The sequence below is a fragment of the Glossina fuscipes genome, unplaced genomic scaffold (genome assembly GCF_014805625.2).
Source record: "Glossina fuscipes isolate IAEA_lab_2018 unplaced genomic scaffold, Yale_Gfus_2 222, whole genome shotgun sequence".
NCBI classification, from domain to species: Eukaryota; Metazoa; Arthropoda; class Insecta; order Diptera; family Glossinidae; genus Glossina; species Glossina fuscipes.
Window position 1 is genome coordinate 406,345 of NW_023998565.1, and position 19,659 is coordinate 426,003.

Consider the following 19,659-nt stretch of genomic DNA (forward strand, 5'->3'; position numbering starts at 1 on the left):
AGTTTGAAATAAGTATTCTTTTCCAGTATTAAGTTCGAAATAAGTATAATATTATTATTATTAAGTTCGAAAGTATAATAAAAAAATAATACTTATTTCGAACTCAATACTGGAAAAGAATACTTATTTCGAACTTACTACTGGATGGTGTACGAACTGTCTGTAATAGGTGCTTGCATGTATTTTGATCATGGAAATCTATTTGCGAAAATGATAAGGTAATAAATGTGCTCGATATTTCTCTACATTAAATAATAGTTTTCCATTTAATATTATTGAGTTATTCAGTATATACAGACGTTAATCAAGGAATGCTCAAAATTGAATTTTCGACTTTCATTACTTTTGTTGCTTGATTTGAAGAAATTTGCTGCCGACGCCCAGCGAACACTTTTAAAAACTTATGATGTTGCTGCTCCATCCTATTCCAATCGTCGGTTTTTTTTTTGTTGTCAATGACACCGTCTGGAGAACCAAAAAAGTTCGAATTGCAAGACTTATTGTACGAAAATCTAGCTTAAACTCTCAAAGAACGTTCGAACAACCTCTACATGTTGACATGTGCTAGGAAGAATCCAAACGAAAAGAGATGGCGATTTTATTGCTTGGCAGGCAAGAAGAAAAAGGATATCTATGACGTATTGTGACTGGTGATGAAAATTGGGTCTACTAAAACAATCCGAAGGGCAAAAAATTATGGGTTAGTCTAGGAGAGCCATTCACATCGATATCGAATATCCGAAAAAAAGAATATACATAACCGAAGTAATCCATTTGGTACAATAACAGTGCACTCAAACACATTTACTCTATGCATTTGGCCGTTTCTCCATATAAAGTCGCTCATAATTTTCCTGAATACGGCTTTTAATATATTATATAAATGTATAAAAGTATTAATTAAAGTAAAGCAAAAAGCGACATGCAAACGGGGTCGTTATTCTCTTAGTATTTTATTTCCAGAAGTATTCTTAGCCTCTCAGAGTAGAGTTTTTAATAAAAGCCGAAAGACTTAGATGCTAATGCTTTAAGACTTTAGTCTCAGAATTTATTCTCTGGCTAAATTTATAATAATAAAAATAGTAATTTTTATTTAATTTCCACAATGATATTTCTTCACTTCGGTGAGCTCTAACTTACTTACTACAGGTACTTAGAGTTTAAAAATATCACCAAAAACTAGGAAGATCTAAGATGGTAGAATACTTATCCTTTGTTTATAAATGAAATTATCGGGAGACAAAAGAGATGTAAACATATATGAAACATTTGAAGCAACATTTTTGTGGCATTTTTGTCAAAAGATGGCAGCTCGGGCAAGCTAAACTCGTCTAGCCTTGTTATAATCAGCGTGAAAGGTGAAAGTCCAAAGATAATAAAAAAAAATGAACATTTTGATATTTGTTAGTATACTCGAAAGTAATTGCGTTTTGAAAAAAAATCAAAGTGTTGAAAAAGTTCGCTTTAAGAATATCACCCAGACTAAGGGGATAATGCTTCGCGATGCTCTGTCAAAGTCAACAGCTCGCAAACGGTTTGCTCTTGGAATTTGCGTCTTGAAATTTTCTATTTTAAAGAGTAGCTATGATCTACTGGACCAAATATTAACAAAATCCAAGACCGTTCTTTAAAAGCTGAAGACGACCAGCATCTTGCGACTTCAGGCAGAGCTAAACATTGACCGGAAAGCAGGCTTGGCTGGACTGGGTAGAAAAGAGGAACTCGACATTTGGCTGCCGTGCGAATTAACATTAAAAAATTTAACGGACTGAGCTGCCATCTATAAACCGTTGCTGAAAAAAAACCGGAATCAACGAAACGAAATCATTTTTGAGAAAAATGATAAGTGCGATGGAAAGCTGTGTCCCATGATGCTTAGTCCTGGTCAGACGATTAATTCTACTCCCAAGCGTCAACAAACTAAAGCGTTCAATTAAGGTGAAGTGTTCAGAATTGGCGAGGTCTCCAAAACAATAATTAAAGGCTCGGTTAAAATTAGCTGGGAATTTCTGGAGTATCCACAGCGTAGCCCTCTTCTTACTCCGTCCGACTACCATTTGCTTTACTCTTTGCAGGCCTCTTTTAATGGCACACAATTGATTTTCAAAGAAGTCGGGGAAGACCACGCGTTTCACTCTTTTTGCAAAGATTTTAAGAAGAGACGGCATAAATATTTTAGTAAAACACTTATGAAAGGGTTATCCATCGAAATTGCGCAAGTTTTATTTACAATATAAAAAAAGTTCCGGTTAAAAAACTACGCTACTTTGATCGTTGCATACATTTTTGCAAAACAAATATAATTCCGCGGTGATGGGTGGAAAAATATTCGTCATTAATTGTTTGCCTTTTCTGTCTGTTAATAAAGAAACAACTAAGAAAATTTTAATTAATTTTTTACTTAAAGAAAACTTTAAGAATGCTAAACAGGTCTTTACTGTAAAGAAGTCATAAGGCTCCTTACAGCCGTAATTATCCTACTTGATAGTGACTGATGGTGGAAGCAAATACTAATTAACACAGGTACACAGGCTGCGACTTTACATACAAAATTCTATAAAAACATTAGCCTAACATAAAACGTCCGTCACGTAAAATACATGAATGAAAATAAACAAAAGCTACACATCTTTCTATGAAAATGAACCAAAGCTACACTTTTTGCGAAGAAAATGAACAAAATGCATACCTTTTTCGATGAAAATGAACAAAATCTTTCTCTTTTTCGATGAAATGTCTACGTGCGACAGAAGGCATGTCCTTCGATTTAGCACATTGGCAACTTGCGTGCAGGAATTTCCAATGTTTCTGGCAAATTTAAAGTCCATAGCATAATTTTCGCAGCCAGGAGGTTGTTTACAACAGACATTATATAGACTGACGGACGAATATGGTTCAATCGATTTAGCATTTAATGCTGATCAAGAATATTTGTACTTTGTGAAGTCTCTGATGCTTATTTCTGGGCGTTGCAAAAGTTTTGACAGAATGAATATACGCCTCATCACGGTGATAGGTGTAAAAACCTTTTTGAGAAAAGAACAAAATTTTCTTAAAATCGAAAATTTTTTTGAATATTTTTTAAAAAGCATGAAGAATCATTTCTTAAACTATGCCATGACGACGATATTTGTACGAAAGGGTGGACAGGCCAACTAACTGCCAACTTTCTTATCGAAAGCGATTAAAAATCTTATTTTTTGTGGTGTATCCTATACATATATATATTTCGAATTTTTTCAGAGAGAAAGACAAGATTAATTCATTTCCATGTTTCGGCAACTGGTTTAAATGTAAATAAATGAATTTAAATATGCAATAAAACATAAAACCTTACAAATTTTTGCTTAAATGAATTAGTGAAATGGCATGCGGTTAATTGTGTGCATGTGCGTGTATGCGTATAAAAGATTTCGAAAAGAAGAAAATTTGCAGCCCGAGGAAGGTAGAAGATGTCGCAATCTAAAACGTATAAAATATATGAGTTTAATAATCAACAGCAGTAGAAACATCAGCAACAGGAATCGCAGCAATATCTTGATTTCATATAAACAAGTTCATAACCGTTGTGTATTATTAATATAATAATAATATTATTAATGTGATAACAATAATTTTACGACAACAACAAAAATCCTAGACAAAGGAAAAAGAATGAACAGTGACTAATGAACAAAACAATTGACAGCAGACATAAATAGGGGAAGAAACAGACGAAAAATTTCAACAAATAACTAAATATTTCGAATTAATAGAACAAAGGAATTCAAATTACAATAATAATTGTAAAAGTATGCTGTCCTAGCCCTGCATATATACAAGTACACATCTATGGTGTAAGCTTTTTTATGAAAGTGAATTAATGCCCAAGAGAGAAAATTGTACGAAAGGGATTATCGCTAGAAGTCGCTTCAATGTAAATGATAAAGCAGCAGACAGGTAACAACAGTAATAAATGATTAATCAATATTTTTACGCCGACTACAAACAACAAAACCTCAAATAATCATCAATTCAATTAACAACGACTGCAATAAATGACTGAAATAGCTAAAAAAAAAGTGAACAAATACAGTGTTACTACAATAACAACCGCGCAATGACGGCAACAATCGGATACGATTGGACATTGTATTAACGTTGAATTCATTCAGTTGGTTGCGCGCATTGAAGTCTCAGACAGTGGTATATATTTCTGGTTCGGTTTATCATCTTTCAGTATACTATTCAGCGTGGTTTACACACATCTCATGGACCCATATTCAAAAAATTATTGACATAAAATAAAAATCAAAAAACTATGGTAGCCGTAAAACAAAAACTTTGAACCGAACAACCGCCGAAAAAAATCGGGAAAAGAAATATAATAATAATAACATTCGGGACCTGCGAGTAAAATTGTTAAAATCCTGTTATTTTGCTCTGCCTGCGTTTTTCGCCAGGCACTAAGTCTAACAATAGTAGAGTTACTTCTTCTCAGATTTGCTTTGCTTTGTCATTATGTTGGTCGGCACAACATCAAACTTAATTTATGGCTAAATATGTTTCTCAGATGTATGGTCAATACATACGACTTGGTTGCGTTATGCATTTTACTATGCATTTGCTCGTTCGTAATCAATACAGTCAGTTATGTTTCGATAATAACACACATGTATATAAGAGCGCTCAGACTGGTTGGTAATACTATTTTGTAAAGACTGGAATAAAAGTCAACAACAAATACGATAGTAATTCAACAAAAAAGCCAACAAAAAGAATAAAAAAAAAATAATGAAATAAAAGGAACAATCAATAAAAAACAAAATCAGCAACGACAATAAAAACACGATAATTGATTTCATTTGATGCCATCGTCGACATTTGCAGTTGTTGTAGTTGGTCTCATTATTTTCGTCACCAGTCCAATCTTTATTATCCGTTATTATGGAACGTAAATTGTTTTATATTCTCACTCTATGTTTGGGAGCTGTGCTCCTCGAATGGCATATGCTTACTGTTTCCGGCGAGCAGGACGAGGATATTCCCCATAATGAGTAAGTATTAAATGACTGATGCGATTATCATTTGTTTATGCGAGAAACAGGTACGTAAATGATTAAAAAATAATGACTACGTGTGTACGCTTTAAAATTATTTATTGCAATGGAATGCGGAATTTTCTTAAGAAAGCCACTTGAAGCAGCAGTAATCAGAATCAATATCTTACGTAAATTTTTAGTCTTAGCAACTTTTATAAATTTCAAAATGTTCCTAATCGTTGATTCATCTGTATGTGCCTGTTAAAAGTATCTATTTTCATAATGAGTCTCGTTTGATAACGTAGCAGCCTTTCAAAAAATGTGCAATTAAACTAATTTTAATGAAGCTCGTAAAAAAGGTAGTCTTCACGCCGGAAGTGTCCAACCGCAATTACCAACACTTCCTAACAGGTATATGAATGTCGTGTATAAAAGCATTTCTTACTCTTAAAAGAATGGATGATACCTGAAGAAAGTGTTGTAATTACATAGGCTTCGTAAGTTTCTTTGAATAGATTTGGAGACGTTTTACGTAAGAGAAATGCAAATTTAGAAAACGTTTATTTACTCGATATGAAATTTTTCTAAGCTTGTAATTGTATCACAATGAAATTTAATAAAAAGTTTTCATTTAATTAAAATTACTATTTCAAAACTTACGTTTTCGAAAAATGTATAGTTTAGTTTTAAGTGATTATTCTTCTTCTTATAGAGAACATAGAAATGACGTAAATCTCGGCCGTATAATTGAATTATGCATAATTGTAACATGAATACAACAACAAGACTTTTGGCTGCCCACGGAATATCATAGTGGATCCCTTATTTCTCACACGTTACAATTCAACAGCAATAATGATTTCGATTCATTTGATCTAATAAATAGTGGTTCCATGTTGAGACTTTCTTTGTGTTCGTTCCCACAACTTAATATGTCGGCAACCACAACGTGATGTAGGGTAAAAAAATTGTTCAAAATTAAAAATGTAAAATCGTTCATTTCAGCAAATTCATTCTAAATACATATTTACTTTTCGCCTATAATTCGTAACTATTCGTAGTGTAGTTATATAGAATTTCCCTGCGTTTACTCTACAAGCGCACACTCATTCCAAATTGTAGAAAATTTTCTATTTGAGCAGCTCACAGAAAGAAAAATCTGAAAGACAAGTGTCTTTTTTATACACTTTGTATTTTGTTTTCCGCAAACAGAAAAACACCTCTACTCCCTAATGGTTACGTCGGTGGTTTAAGAGTGTTCTCCAGTATAATAATGCAAACATACAATACATTCGTGGAGAAGTTGTGAGCAAGACTGTGATAAGAAAGACGGCTTTGACCCACAACTAGATAAATGGAGATAGAAAAGCTTAATTTTATACTCCAGCAGTCGACTTCTCTTATGGATAATTTATAGAGCTTAGAGCGACAACAGATTTACTTGCATCGACAATTTGTGCATGATAAGAATAAAACAAAATTTATGCAAAACATTTTATCTTAGTGTGCTGACAGATTGTGCTTGTGGATATTGCGTGTTTGAAACTATTTACTTATGATTATAGTACCCAACTATTGTACAAACATCAAACTAAAGGACATAAGACACTTGTTTTACTAGTTTTTTCATATCTTCCTCATATTTCCTCAATTGTTTAGCATATCAAAAAGAACTAGAATGCGCGGAGAAGATCAAAATGTTTGATTAATTGAAAGTTGAAAAAAATCGTTCGTCCTTCTTTGTTATGTGTGTTTACTAAATTTTAGGAAAGTACTTTCGAACTTAACATTTTTGATAGCTATAAGCAAATTCTCATTAAAATAGGCAAAGATTGTTGCTGACATTTTATAATAATATATAGTTTGGCAACTCTACGTGCGTGATGTAGTCGCGTTTTTATTCTATGCAAGAAATATTTCAATTTTTTTATTGTATTTCTTAGTTTTTTTGTTTTATTCGTGTTTAGTTTTAAAAATTTGAATGAATTTATTAACCATTTATGTGAAAAAATCATTTTGGCTTAGTGTATTATTATTATTAGCAGATTGGGGGAGAAGACTTCTTCAGGATCCATTGGTGAGTTGCAATTGTATGACCAAGGCGAATTCTCGAAAATGTTTGGATCTTGGTTTTCTCAACATTTGTTGGATATAGAGGTGGAGTTAATTGAGGGTTAATGCAAGAGTAGTGTTGATGATGGTATTGTAAATTTCCTTCTGCAATTTTCTCTTTAACTTTTCTTCCAATGTATCTTTGAAGATCCAACTTTTCCATGACATCATCCATAATTAGAGGAGCAGAAGCAGCATACTTTGCCGCTCGATCAGCCTGCTCATTTCCCAGTAAACCGATGTGACTTGGTACCCATAACATTTTAATTTTTCCGTCGGGTGTAGTAATTATATTCCTTAATTTGTTGATGTTGCTCCATCTCGAAGTCGAAGGGTTCCGGGTAGCTAGTAATACAGACAAACTGTCAGTAATAATGACGGTTTTGAGTTTGTTTTTATGGGCAAGGTTGGCAGCGTGAAGGATAGCTTTGGCTTCGGTTATGAAAGTTGAAGTGCTTTCGTGAAATATCTGGTTGAGAAGAACCCGTCCTGTAGCATCTACCACCGCACAAGCAGGAGGCAGACCAGGAGATTTTGAGCCGTCTGTGTACAAAAGATTCCAACCAGTATTGTCCAATACTTGGGTTTTCTCAGCTATTAGATTCCTGAAGACGTAATTTGGAGTATCTTCTTTCTTGTGCATAGACAGTAAGATGTCAAAAGAGCAGTCTTTCAAAATCCAGGGAGGTTTATCACCAAAAGAGCGGGAAATTTTTAAGGGAATGTTCAATTCCTTTGCGATGCACAAACAATGGTCAATTGCAGATGGTGACTCTGGAATTTTCTTCCCAATAATAATCTTTCTTACGTCATTACCGAGAATGGATTTGTTTGAATTAAGAAGCTTAGGGACTATTTTAGCTTTTAACTCATACAGTCTATTTTCTAAAGTTGGGAGACCAGTTTCAATTATAATATTATTTATGGGCGTCGTCCGAAAAGCACAACAACTTGCTCTAACGGCTTGGTGATAGACCGGTTTAAGGATGTTGATATTAGATTTGCAGTTATTGCCATAAATTATCAAAGCATAGTCAATCTTGCTTAACACAAGCATTTTGGTAAGATAAGCGATAGTGTTAATATGCGCATGGCTTCTCCAAGCAACGTACTGTATGAAATTTACCCTTGTTAAAAGGGAGTTTTTTAACCGAAGACAGTGTGCTTTCCAACGATAATTGTTTGAAAACGTGAGCCCGAGAACATGGAGCGTCTGCACATTTAGTACTGGTAAGCCGTTAATATGCATCAGTAGGTTTCCTGCATCGCACACTTGTTTTCGACAAATGTGCATTTTTTTTGATTTTTGTATAGAGATTATAGCTCCTGACGAGTTTGCCCATGTGGAGATCTCACATGTTGTTTCGTGTTGTCTTTTTCTTTTGTAAAAATGTATACATCGTCCGCGTAGAGACAATGTTCCACTCTTGGTACACGGCAAAGAATTTCGCTAATTTCGTTGAAAGCGATCTGGAAAAGCGTGACAGAGAGAGGAGATCCTTGCGGAATGCCATTCTTTAGCGGAAAGGAATCAGAAAGATGATTGTTGATTCTAACTTTGAACCGCCGATGCGACATGAATGATTTGATGTAGTTGAAGAATTTGGGTCCAACATTCCATGATTTCAAGAGTCTTAAGATAACATGAAGACCAACTCTGTCAAATGCTTTTTCGAAATCAATTGAGAGAATTGTTACGTGATTTCGTTCGGAAATTGCTTTGCTTGTGAAATAATCAATATGTAACAGAGCGTCGATGCATCCTCCACCCCGCTTGAAACCAACTTGTTGCTTTGTTATCAGGTTCTTGGATTCAAGAAACCAAGATAATCTAGATGCCATAATCTTCTCTAAAACCTTAGAGAGGCAAGATAAAAGAGAAATTGGGCGATAATCAGATGCGATGGAGACATTTTTTGACTTTGGAATTGGAACAACTGTTGCCATTTTCCACATGTAGGGTATATGGCCAGTCATAAATACCGTATTATATAGGTCCAGTAATTTCTTTTTACTAGACTTAGACATAGCACTGATCATTTGGTATGAGATGCGGTCTAGACCAGGTGTCTTCCCCTTCAAATTGGAGAGACAACTTCCAAGTTCTGAGGTAGATACGCAATTTTCCAGGAACATGGCACATCTATCGATATTATTTGAAGGAGATATTGGAGTCCTTTTATTTTCAATGAAAGCACTGGAGAAGTTGCTGTCAGAGGAGTATTCGCACCACACTTTTCCAAAGTAATTAGAAATCTCATCTGCGTCAGTTAAAGTTCCATTGGGAGTGCAGATGGCAGAAATTTGGTTCAGGTTTGAAGTCCCATTAAGTCTGTTGATTTTGTTCCAGACAAGTTTCATTGATGTATTTCTGTGAATTCGTCTCGAGAAAAGTTCGAAACTAAGTGCCTTTGATTTCCGTAATTCCTTCCTGAATAGAGCATTGGCCTTTTTGTATAATAACAAGTGATTCTGATCAGGACATCTCTTAAAGCGGTGCCATAGATCCATTTTATTTTTCCTCAAAAACGAAAGCCTGTTGTTCCACCATGGAACCCTAGCTCGTTTAAAAGAGTTGTTGGATTGAGGAATAGAAAGATGAGCAGCCGTGCGAATCGATTTAGACATAATAGCAGCATCATGGTTGCAGTTTCCGTTAAATGGCTTTGAGTTCAAAAATGACTCCACCTGTTTGGAGTAATTGATCCAATCCGCTTTATCTAGGAGGAATTTGGCCTGTTTTGCTGGAGTAGCAGAGGACGTTGGAAGTTTAAGATCGATTATGATTGGAAAGTGATCACTATTATGTAGATCATCAGAAATAGACCAGGACACCAAAGGAAGAAGTGATGGAGAGCAACATGTTAAATCAATATGTGAAAAAGTATGATGAGTTGAGAAGTGCGTTGGTTTTCCATCATTTAAAACGCAAAGGTTGCTTTGAAAGAATGCCTTTTCTAAAACAGTACCGCGAGTGTTGTTCACTGTTGAGCCCCAGATGGTATTCCAGCTGTTGAAATCGCCGCATATAATTAATGGGGGGGAAAGTACGGAGAATAAACTGTAGAGTTCTTGCTGAGAAAACGATTGCGAAGGTGGAATATAGAGCGAAAGCACTGTAAATTTTATATTTAACATTATTTGTATCGCTACGGCTTGTATATTTGAGCTTAAATTTATGCGTTTGTGAGGTATACTTGATTTTATAAAAACACCTACTCCTTGTTTGGAATATGAATTTTGATCAGCATTCGTGAAGTATCCAGTATATGATTTGGGTGGAATAGGATTAAAAGAGCTTCTACAATGGGTTTCTTGAAGCGATAAAAAGGTTGGATTAAAATCATTTATGAGTGTACGGAGTTCCTCAAAATTATTACTAAGTCCCTTAATGTTCCATTGTAGAATTTTAAAAACTTTATTTAATTGTAATGACATGTAAGCAGAGTGGAGGGAGGGTTAAGTTGACATGTCAGCGTCTCCGTCGAGAAGGTCACTATAGGAATTTTTCGTGAATGATTTATTCTTACCAGCAGAATAATCTGTATTTAGGTGATTTGGTACATTTGAAGCGCAACGGGTTGGCGCACATGAATAATTTGAAATTGAAGGTTGATTGAGGGATGAAAGAATGGATTCATTAACACTTGTGATTTGTTGAGTAAAGTTGAGAGCTGGAGATTCTGGAGAATTTGGTATATTAGATTTTAGCAAATGTGTTGTTGTTTTAATTTTTTCAATATTTGCAGTTGCTTTGGTTTTCGAAGGTTGATTAATGGATGAAAGAATGGATTCATTACCACTTGTGATATGTTGAGTAAAGTTGAGAGCTGGAGATTCTGGAGAATTTGATATATTAGATTTTAGCATATATGTTGTTGTTTGGAGTTGTTCAATATTTGCAGTTGCTTTGGTTTTTTCAATATTATCTTTGGCAAGTGATGTAACTGGTTTCGCAATATAATTTTTGGTTAATGGTGGAACAGGTTTTTCATTGGAAGCAGTTGCAGTTAAAGTCTTACTAGGCTCGATTTGCGAGGCAACAGCAGCATAGGTATTACTTTTGCCAATTCCATGGGCTACAGATGGATTTCTTTCCCGGTATGTGCGTCGCGCTTCGCCCATGCTACAGTAATTTTCTGTTTTGATTTTTAATATTTCACGCATCTGTACAAAATGTGGGCATTGTTTGTCTAACGCTGAGTGTTGATCATTGCAATTTATGCAGACTACGAGTACAGCTTTCAGTATGTGGAGGATGACCACAGTTAGCACAAGATGTAGCATTAGTGCATCTTTTTGCCGTATGACCCAGGCGTTGGCAATTTTTACACCTCATAGGATTTGGGATGTATAGTTCTACTTTACATTTATACCACGCCACATCAACTGTTCGCGGTAATCGATAGCGATCAAAAGTTAAAATAATCGTTCCTGTAGGAGAGCGTGTTTTTCCGTCATCATTCAGTTTGGTTAATTTATATGCTTCAGTCACTCCTTGAATGCCCATTTCGCGAACAATTTCATCTTCCGGCACATGCTTTAAGCAAGGGGCATAAATTACTCCTCGAACCGAGTTAAGTTTCTCATGTAGTTTAGCTGAAATAGCACATAGATTAGCTAAAGAATTGGCCTTTATTAGTTTTTCGGTTGCGCGCGGGTTCCCAGCGAGGACCAGTAAATTCCCATCGCGTAGAATCGAGATCGAGTCGATGTATGTTGTAATGCTATCTAAAGCTTTTTTTATAGCAAAAGGGCTAATTTGGGAAATTGTTATTCGAGCATCGGTTGAAGAAATAACAATATATTTTTTATCAATAGGGATTATATCGCTGATCGGCAACTCCGGAAAATCTGATTTTTTACTCTTTTTTCTTTGGGGGGATGTATCACTTAATAGATAAAATCTATTCGGGTTTTTGTCTGGCGGCCCCGGGGCCATTATGCCTTATTGTTGTCTATTGCTTATTATTTGTGAAATAACCACTCACTTGAAAAGGTTTGGGAACTGTGGAAGAAGGTTGGGAACTACTAAAGAAAAGTGTGAAATGTTTTCAATTTTTTTTTTTTTTTATTTTGTTTTTTGTTTTCTATTTTTTATTATATATAGACGAAACAAAAGCACATACGCGATATCCGCGTTAACCAGTTTTAGCAATAACACGGAAAAGACAGAAGTTAAATACGCAAAAACACCGAAAACACCGAAACAATTGAAAAAACGCAGACGAATAGAAAACACGCACTACACTGAACACAAGTCGACTCGTCTATGTTGGCTTAGTGTAATTAACAATTGAGCTCTTAGTAAATGTTTCTCTTTTTGCCTGTTAAACTTTGTTTACAATTTCTTTAGCTTTCGCTCTATATTTACAGTGGGCAGGGAGTGAGAAATTTACTTTAATTTGCTGAAAATTTGTGCCGTGGAATTTTTTAATTTTTCTTTTTCTTCTTCATAAGCTACTTTTGTTGTTTTCAATGGACACGGATTGCTTATTTACTCCATGTCTTGTGAAAACAGGCCCTGAATCTGAACGATTCATTTCTTGTTGGCTGTGTGATCGTTTTGGACATGCAAAGTGTGCTGGTATTATCGGCCGTGCTGCTGATGCAGTCCTTAACCCTTCTAAAGGTTTCCGATGGTCATGCCCTGACTGCAGAAACCGGGACATTGATTTATATAAACTCTTCACGGAGACGAGAAATTGTTTCTCAGATTTGAGCAAAAATCTCGGCTCCTTGTGGGAGAAATTTGAAATAATCAAGACCAGGTTTGATGAGTGTCGTTATATTGCGCAGTCATCTTCCTCTCCAGCTAACAAAGTTTCAACTAGTAGCGTAGCGTGTGATCCGTCACCTCTGGGTTCTCGTAAGTCCGTTTCGTCGGCGCAAGTTATCAATTCCTTGAAGCCTACAAAGAATGTTAGCGTTTCTGCTACTGTTGAGTCGGTCGGTAACATGAAAATTACAAAAAAGTCGGGAAGTCCTTCTGGCTTGAGCTATGCTGAAGTGGCAAAGGTATCTCCTCCCATTGATGTCACTCAATCTTCTCAGGCGTCATCGGCGAAAACTAATAATGATAATAGTAAATCGTCCTCTCCTCCTGGCTGTACGAGTGTGAACGCCGGTCGCCAAACTGGGCACGTCGCACAAGCTACTCGTGCAAGTGTGTTTACCACTTCTATATTTTCCCCAACTCATACCTCCTCATCCGTGAACCCTGCTGCTCATAGTATAGATGACATATGCTTGAAGACAGTTCCACCCAGAAAGGCAATATTTGTGTCAAGACTGGCACCAGATACATCTGTTGATAACATAAAAAGTTATCTGGCAACGAAAGCCCTTTCCGTCAATTTAAAGCGCGTTAATATTTTCAAATTGGCTCCTTTTCAATCGAGAGCTATCTTATCTTTTAAAATTCTAGTTCCGACTGAAAATATCGATTTGATGTTAAATAAACCATTGTGGCCGATTGAATCCTTAATTAAAGAATTTATTCCTCGGGATCGACCCTGTAATGCTAATACAGTAGCTCTTTCCCCTTAAAAAAACCAGATATTTCTTCAGGCTCATTATCTCTCATTTATCAAAATGTTAGGGGCCTAAATTCAAAAATTCGTTCTACCTTCCTAAATTCAGTGAGCAAGGGGTTTTCCTGATTGGTCTTTACTGAAACTTGGAACTTTTCCATAATTTGTTTCAAGTTTTCAAAAGCGATCGATGTTTTAATTGCCATTTCTTCGGCAGTCTCCTCCTATTCATTTGAATTTCCAACTACTCCCGACGTTGAATTTCGAGTGAAATTTCCTAATAAACTATTATATGTGACCTGCTGTGGCCAAGCAATCTAAGCCTACTGATATAGTCATTGTGTTGGGTGACTTCAATTTGCTTCAAGTCACTTGGTAGTACAGTGATAGTTCTGGCTGTTTGATACCTACCTCAATATCTGGTAGAGCCGTTGTGTTCTTTAATGAATTATTTGATTATAATTTAGTTCAATACAATGGTACCCCTAATTGCAATGGTAGATTGCTTGATCTTTGCTTTTCCAATTTTCCTAAGATTTGCGTTAATCGTTGTCTTCCGTTTAGTTAACCTGAGGATCCTTATCATCGAGCGTTGGGTATTTCCTTTCATTACAAGCATGTTGGTTCGTTGAACTTCTATAACGTTCCAAATTCAACTTTTTGAAATAAAGTTTATGATTTCCATAAAATCAATGTTTCAATGCTAAAATCACATCTTTCTCATATTGTGCTTGATTTCTCAGTTGGAAGTATTGATAGCTTACTGTCGTCGTTCTACAATATATTAAATCAAGCTATTTCTGCATCCGTTCCGATCAAACAGTCCCGTCTTCGGAGCAAGTGTCCTCCGTGTTTTAATAAAACAATTAAATAATACATGAATACCAAAAACAAGCTTTTCAAAGAATTTTCGAAAAGTGGTTCTTCTTTCGACTATTTCGCTTACTCAGTGGCAAGGCATAAATTTAATTCCCTCGACCACCAATACTATTGGAGATACATTCAGTTTGTTAAATCCTCCTTGTTTGCTAATTCTAAATACTTTTTAAGTTCGTTAATTCCAAAAGAAAAATCTCCATAAATCCCTCGCATGTGGCTCCGAGTCCTCGGAAATTTTGAAACCTCAAATCTCTTTGCGGAATACTTCCGACGGAATTTTTTAACTGCCAATTTTGATTTATCAGCAAACTATCCATATCCGATTTCTAATTTGATTTCAATTCCTAACTTTGTTATATCTGAAAATGACGTTTTTGAAGGATTGTGCTCTCTAAAATATAATTGTTCGCCTGGACCTGATGCAATCCCCTCATGTCTACTTATATCTTGTGCTGGCGAGCTATGTGGTGTTATCTCAAAGATTTTTAACTAGTCCTTGAATTTAGGTGTTTTCCCTTTGTGTTGGAAGACTTGTTTCCTTATTCCTATTCACAAAAGTGGTAGTAGGCAGGTAGAGAACTACAGAGGCACAGAGAAAACACAGGCCAAGGTGAGTGTCTTTCCTAAATTGTTCGAGCGAATTGTGGCTCACCATAAAGCCTTTTCCATGAAATCGTATATTTCTCCTCTCCGAAGTGGTTTTCGATAGGGAAGATCTACGGTCACCAATGTGTTAGAGTTTACTTCTCATATTTTCAAGTCTTTTCTAGTGGCTCTCGCACTGATGTCATATACGCAGACTTTAGCAAAGCGTTTGATTTAACCGTAGACTACTTATCTTTAAACTCCAAGCCACTGGCTTACCTTTCTTCTTAGTGGAATGGTTAAGCCCTTATTTGCATGAATTTCGGATGAATTTCCCGTGACGTCTAGCGTTCCTCAAGGTAGCCACTTAGGACTCATTTTATTTAATTTGTCAATGATTTGCCCGCCGTGATTAAATTCAGCGAGATCTTAATGTGTGCTGATGATGTGAAACTGTTTTCTTCCTTTTTCGTAGAATCACAATCACATCATCTTCAAAGTGATTTGAATAATTTGGTTGCATGGTGCTCTTTGAATCTTCTGATACTACATCTAATAAATGTAAGAAGCTTTCTTTCTCAAGAAGGAAGTCGTTCATTACTCAGTATTTCATTAATTCGCACAAGTTGGAGGACGTCGATTCGTTCACGTTCAGATTTAGGCGTTCTTATTGATTACGCTTCAGTTTGCATATTGAGCTCTCGTTAAGCAAAGCTGGGTCGGCGCTTGGTTTTATAAAGAGGTGGCCCAAAGAGCTTGATGGTCCTTACATTACGAAAAGGCTTTACATGTGTTTGGTTAGACGTATACTTGAGTATGACTCTGTTGTGTGGTCTCAATCATATAGGTGCTACGTAGATTCAATTAAATCTGTTCAAATGCAATTCTTGCTGTTTGCCCTTAGGAATTTGAGTTAGGACCCAATTGCCCTCTTCCACCATATGAAAGTAGGTTTCTTCTGTTATCCTTACCGTCACTTGAGAACGTTCTTGGGGTTTCCTTCGTAATCAAATTAATAAATGGTACAATTGACTCGCCCGCATTACTTGGTGAAATAATGATGAATTGACAAGGACCAGCTGTACAATAGACTAACTCAGCAACTACATAATCAGTATCACCTGAAAAGTAGTGCAAAGGTTGTGTAGAGTGTATATCTGGAATCGATGACCATAGTCACCGCGAGGATGCCATTCGCTGCAAGATTTTGGAACAAGCTGTAAAGGTTTTGCCCAATTACTCTCCGACGGACGACCTATACTTAATTGTTTCATATAATTGAATTTTCTTCGTGTAATTTTAGTTTTTTAGGAAGTAATCTATGCTGTTTACGATGGAAGGGAGGTTCCGATGTGATGAGCCACTGAATGTTTAACCTCGTGCAAAATGCATGATTGGTGCGTAATGTATTTAGGTCCCGATAATAGAGGATAAAAATGTTGAATTTTCATAAACTGAGGAAATATCGTTCTTGATTGACATGAAAGAAGATGCTTAACTTTGGTTATGCGTTTTCTGTGGTCGTCGACAAGCAATTCAAAATGTGCTAGAATGGCAGAACCGATGATATAAAAGGGCGATATATTCTAACGTTTCCTTCGTCGTCTTGGGCGAAGCTTTCAATTGTTGTCTTTTTGATAATTGCTTGGTGCTCGACACTAAACTTGGAATGATGCTAACACAAGCGCTTCATGACCCACGCTAATGCTTTAGGACTTTATTCTTTGAATTTATTTCTCTGGCTACGTTAATTGTAATAATAATAATGTAAACGAAATGGTCAAATTTATAACAAATCTACCCCAGAACAGCTGTAAATAAAGAGGCGTAGCAGTTGTTTGCATTTACCTTAACATTATTAAGCTTTCTTTTTGTAGAGGTTCAGACGATTTTGGTCTATAACCTAGATTAGAAACACATGTGAAGACTTTCTCTACAGTATCACCGCCAATATGCTCATAGTTATTTGTAATGTACTCTAACATAGATTTAATAACTTGAGGAAAGCGTCCCTCTAGTTTGGGGTAAGCAGACACAGCATTTTCCAAAGATTCATGCAGACAGCGGCCCGTTATTAACACTAAAGGAATCTTTCGGACAATTCTATATATTAATCGGCGAAGTTCCGATAAATGCATGTTTTTAAATTTCGTGCATTAAAATCATAAAATTCATAAAAATTGGCTGACTTGTTTGAGATGTTTTAAGCCATTTTACTTAGAAATAATTATAGAAAATAATCCGTGGTAGTTGTGTCGAACTGTAATGTGTGGAAGTGAGAAATTATTTCAGGTAATAGAAGTGAAAAATAATTTTTGACATATTCAAAGAAAAAGAGATTCGACGCCAGGCGAACCTTTTGACTATCAATATATGCACAAAAGACAAAGCAAAGAAGACTCTTTATCATAATGGTTAAATTGTGCTGGGAATTTGCTCCCTCAACTATGTTGTTGGTAAAGCCGTTAAAACTGTTGTTAGCGAGACATACATTATTTGAATTCCAAGCAATATGTGCAGAGACACCATTACTTTACCCATCATAAGCGGAACTAGATAGATGCAAATGAAATTTAATTTTTTAGATTGAGGTTTTATTTTTAATTTGTTGTAACGAAAAAAATAATTAAATGCTTTGAACTTGTGGTTTTTTTTTGTTGAAAATATCGATTGCTCTAAATATTTCTTTCAACCCTTCCCATATCCCCCGCATTTCATTACTCCTACTTACTTTTTTTAGATAGGGAAAAGTAAAAGTTCAAAGACAATTTGTTTGATCAGCTTCTTATTATCGCAAAAACTAATATTTATTGAAATTACGAAAACCAGATCTACATTTGTTGTTCTAGCTTAGGTCGTAAATGGTTGCTCTGTACCATCTTCATAATATTTAATGTAGGTTTCACCGTAAAATCCTTCGTATCGTCCACGTGGGACCGATTTACTATAATCGAATCCTTTGGTTGATTTGCCAAATAAGCGATTTGCTTCTTCTATATCATTGCGATGTTTGCTTACTATCACTTTCTTTCCCGTTATACGATCGATTATATCGCCTGAGGAATAAGCAAGAAAATTCGGGCTTGGATATTACAAAGCGTTTTATTTGAGTTCGCCGAGATTACTGTGCTTACTGAAGGACAGTCTAACTGGTCTTTAACCCTGTCTGCCATAATCTAGAGTGTGTCTACGTTGTATGAGCTGAGTGACAGAAACGTCGCATTTTAGGTAAAAATGGTGAAGGTTTTTTATCACATAGATGAATCATGAAAATTTCTTAATTTAATGACATCGCTTTCCACAGAACCCGAAGAGGATGTGATAATCTGCGGTATCGAAGGCAATCCCGGCTGTAACAAATTGACGCCTCAATAGACTAAATCAAAGGCGGGGGTTACTAGTTCAGAAACGTAGTACCTTCACTGCAACATGTGAAATTTTTCTTTGCTGCGACCGTTGGTCACTTATTTCTTCGCTTAGGTTTAAACTTGCGCCGGGTATATGCATACGGCGTTTGGGGGGTTGGTTAATGTATACCTATTTACCATTGAAGATAGTACGTATATTAACCAATGCACTCCTTTTGTAACGAGCATTATAAAATGCAGGAAAAGCATATATTTCGAGACAATATTAAACTATACAAGTCAGGCCGGTCTAATACTAAGAAGCATCCACATTTACTTTTTATTTCTTGTTTTATTTTTTTTGAGGCAAAAGTCGATGTGGAAGGTCTGGGCAGCGCGGAATATGATTTCCCTGCTTGTTTTCATATATTATCATTTCCTTTGTTTCGAAAAGTTTTTTCTTTATTACGCCTACAAAATATGTAATGTTTTATTAAACCATTCAAACTCGGAAAAAGTGGTATTAAAATTGCTCTAGCTTTTTTCCCTCTTATTTTCTTTTTTTGAGCCTAGCCGACGTATTATGATATGTTCCTTGTTGTATGCGTTGTTTGTTGTTTACATTGCAAACTGACCTCAATAAGTTTGCTTTCATTCATTTGGTTAAATAAGTTTATGTTCTCAATATGTAAGCATTGCTTCCAAGCAAAAAAAACGAACTAACGAAAGAGCGAACGAACATGTAAACGCCTATAGAATTTATATATAGATGGATGGATGGCAATAAAAGAAAATTTCACGATCGAGTATATGTACGGTTGAGTGATATAAAATTTTCAATGGAAATATGCATAAAAATTTGGACGAGGTTCACGCCTGCATGCACGTTTTTAAATACAACTTGTCGAGCATATTTAAAGATTTTGAGTGTCTTCCTTTTAACACAACAAGAAAGACAGTGGGAATTGAGACTGTCAGAAAAATTGTATAAAAAACGTGACATATAAAACTTGTTTTACAGTTTGCGTCACCAAAAGCACCGTTTCGGCAAACGGTCGCTGACTGGTTGAGATGAGATTGACACATTACTTCGGTTGCAGCGTCAACAAAATCATAAAACTAGCGGCAACAAACAGAATGGGCACCAGGAATTGAAAATTTCTCCCTCATACCGTCGCTCAT

The 19,659-nt window shown here is 35.7% G+C and overlaps 1 protein-coding gene across 3 annotated transcripts in view; it reads left to right on the forward strand.

Annotated features, from left to right (window-relative positions):
• The first annotated feature begins 4,332 nt into the window (after positions 1-4,332).
• LOC119642427 (voltage-dependent calcium channel subunit alpha-2/delta-3) overlaps positions 4,333-19,659 on the forward strand; it is a 125,450-nt gene continuing 110,123 nt past the window's right edge. For all 3 annotated transcript variants that reach the window (XM_038041592.1, XM_038041590.1, XM_038041591.1), the window contains exon 1: positions 4,333-5,036. In XM_038041592.1, coding sequence (XP_037897520.1) covers positions 4,927-5,036 — 110 coding nt within the window. In that variant the 5' untranslated portion in view covers positions 4,333-4,926. The remainder of the gene's footprint in view (positions 5,037-19,659) is intronic.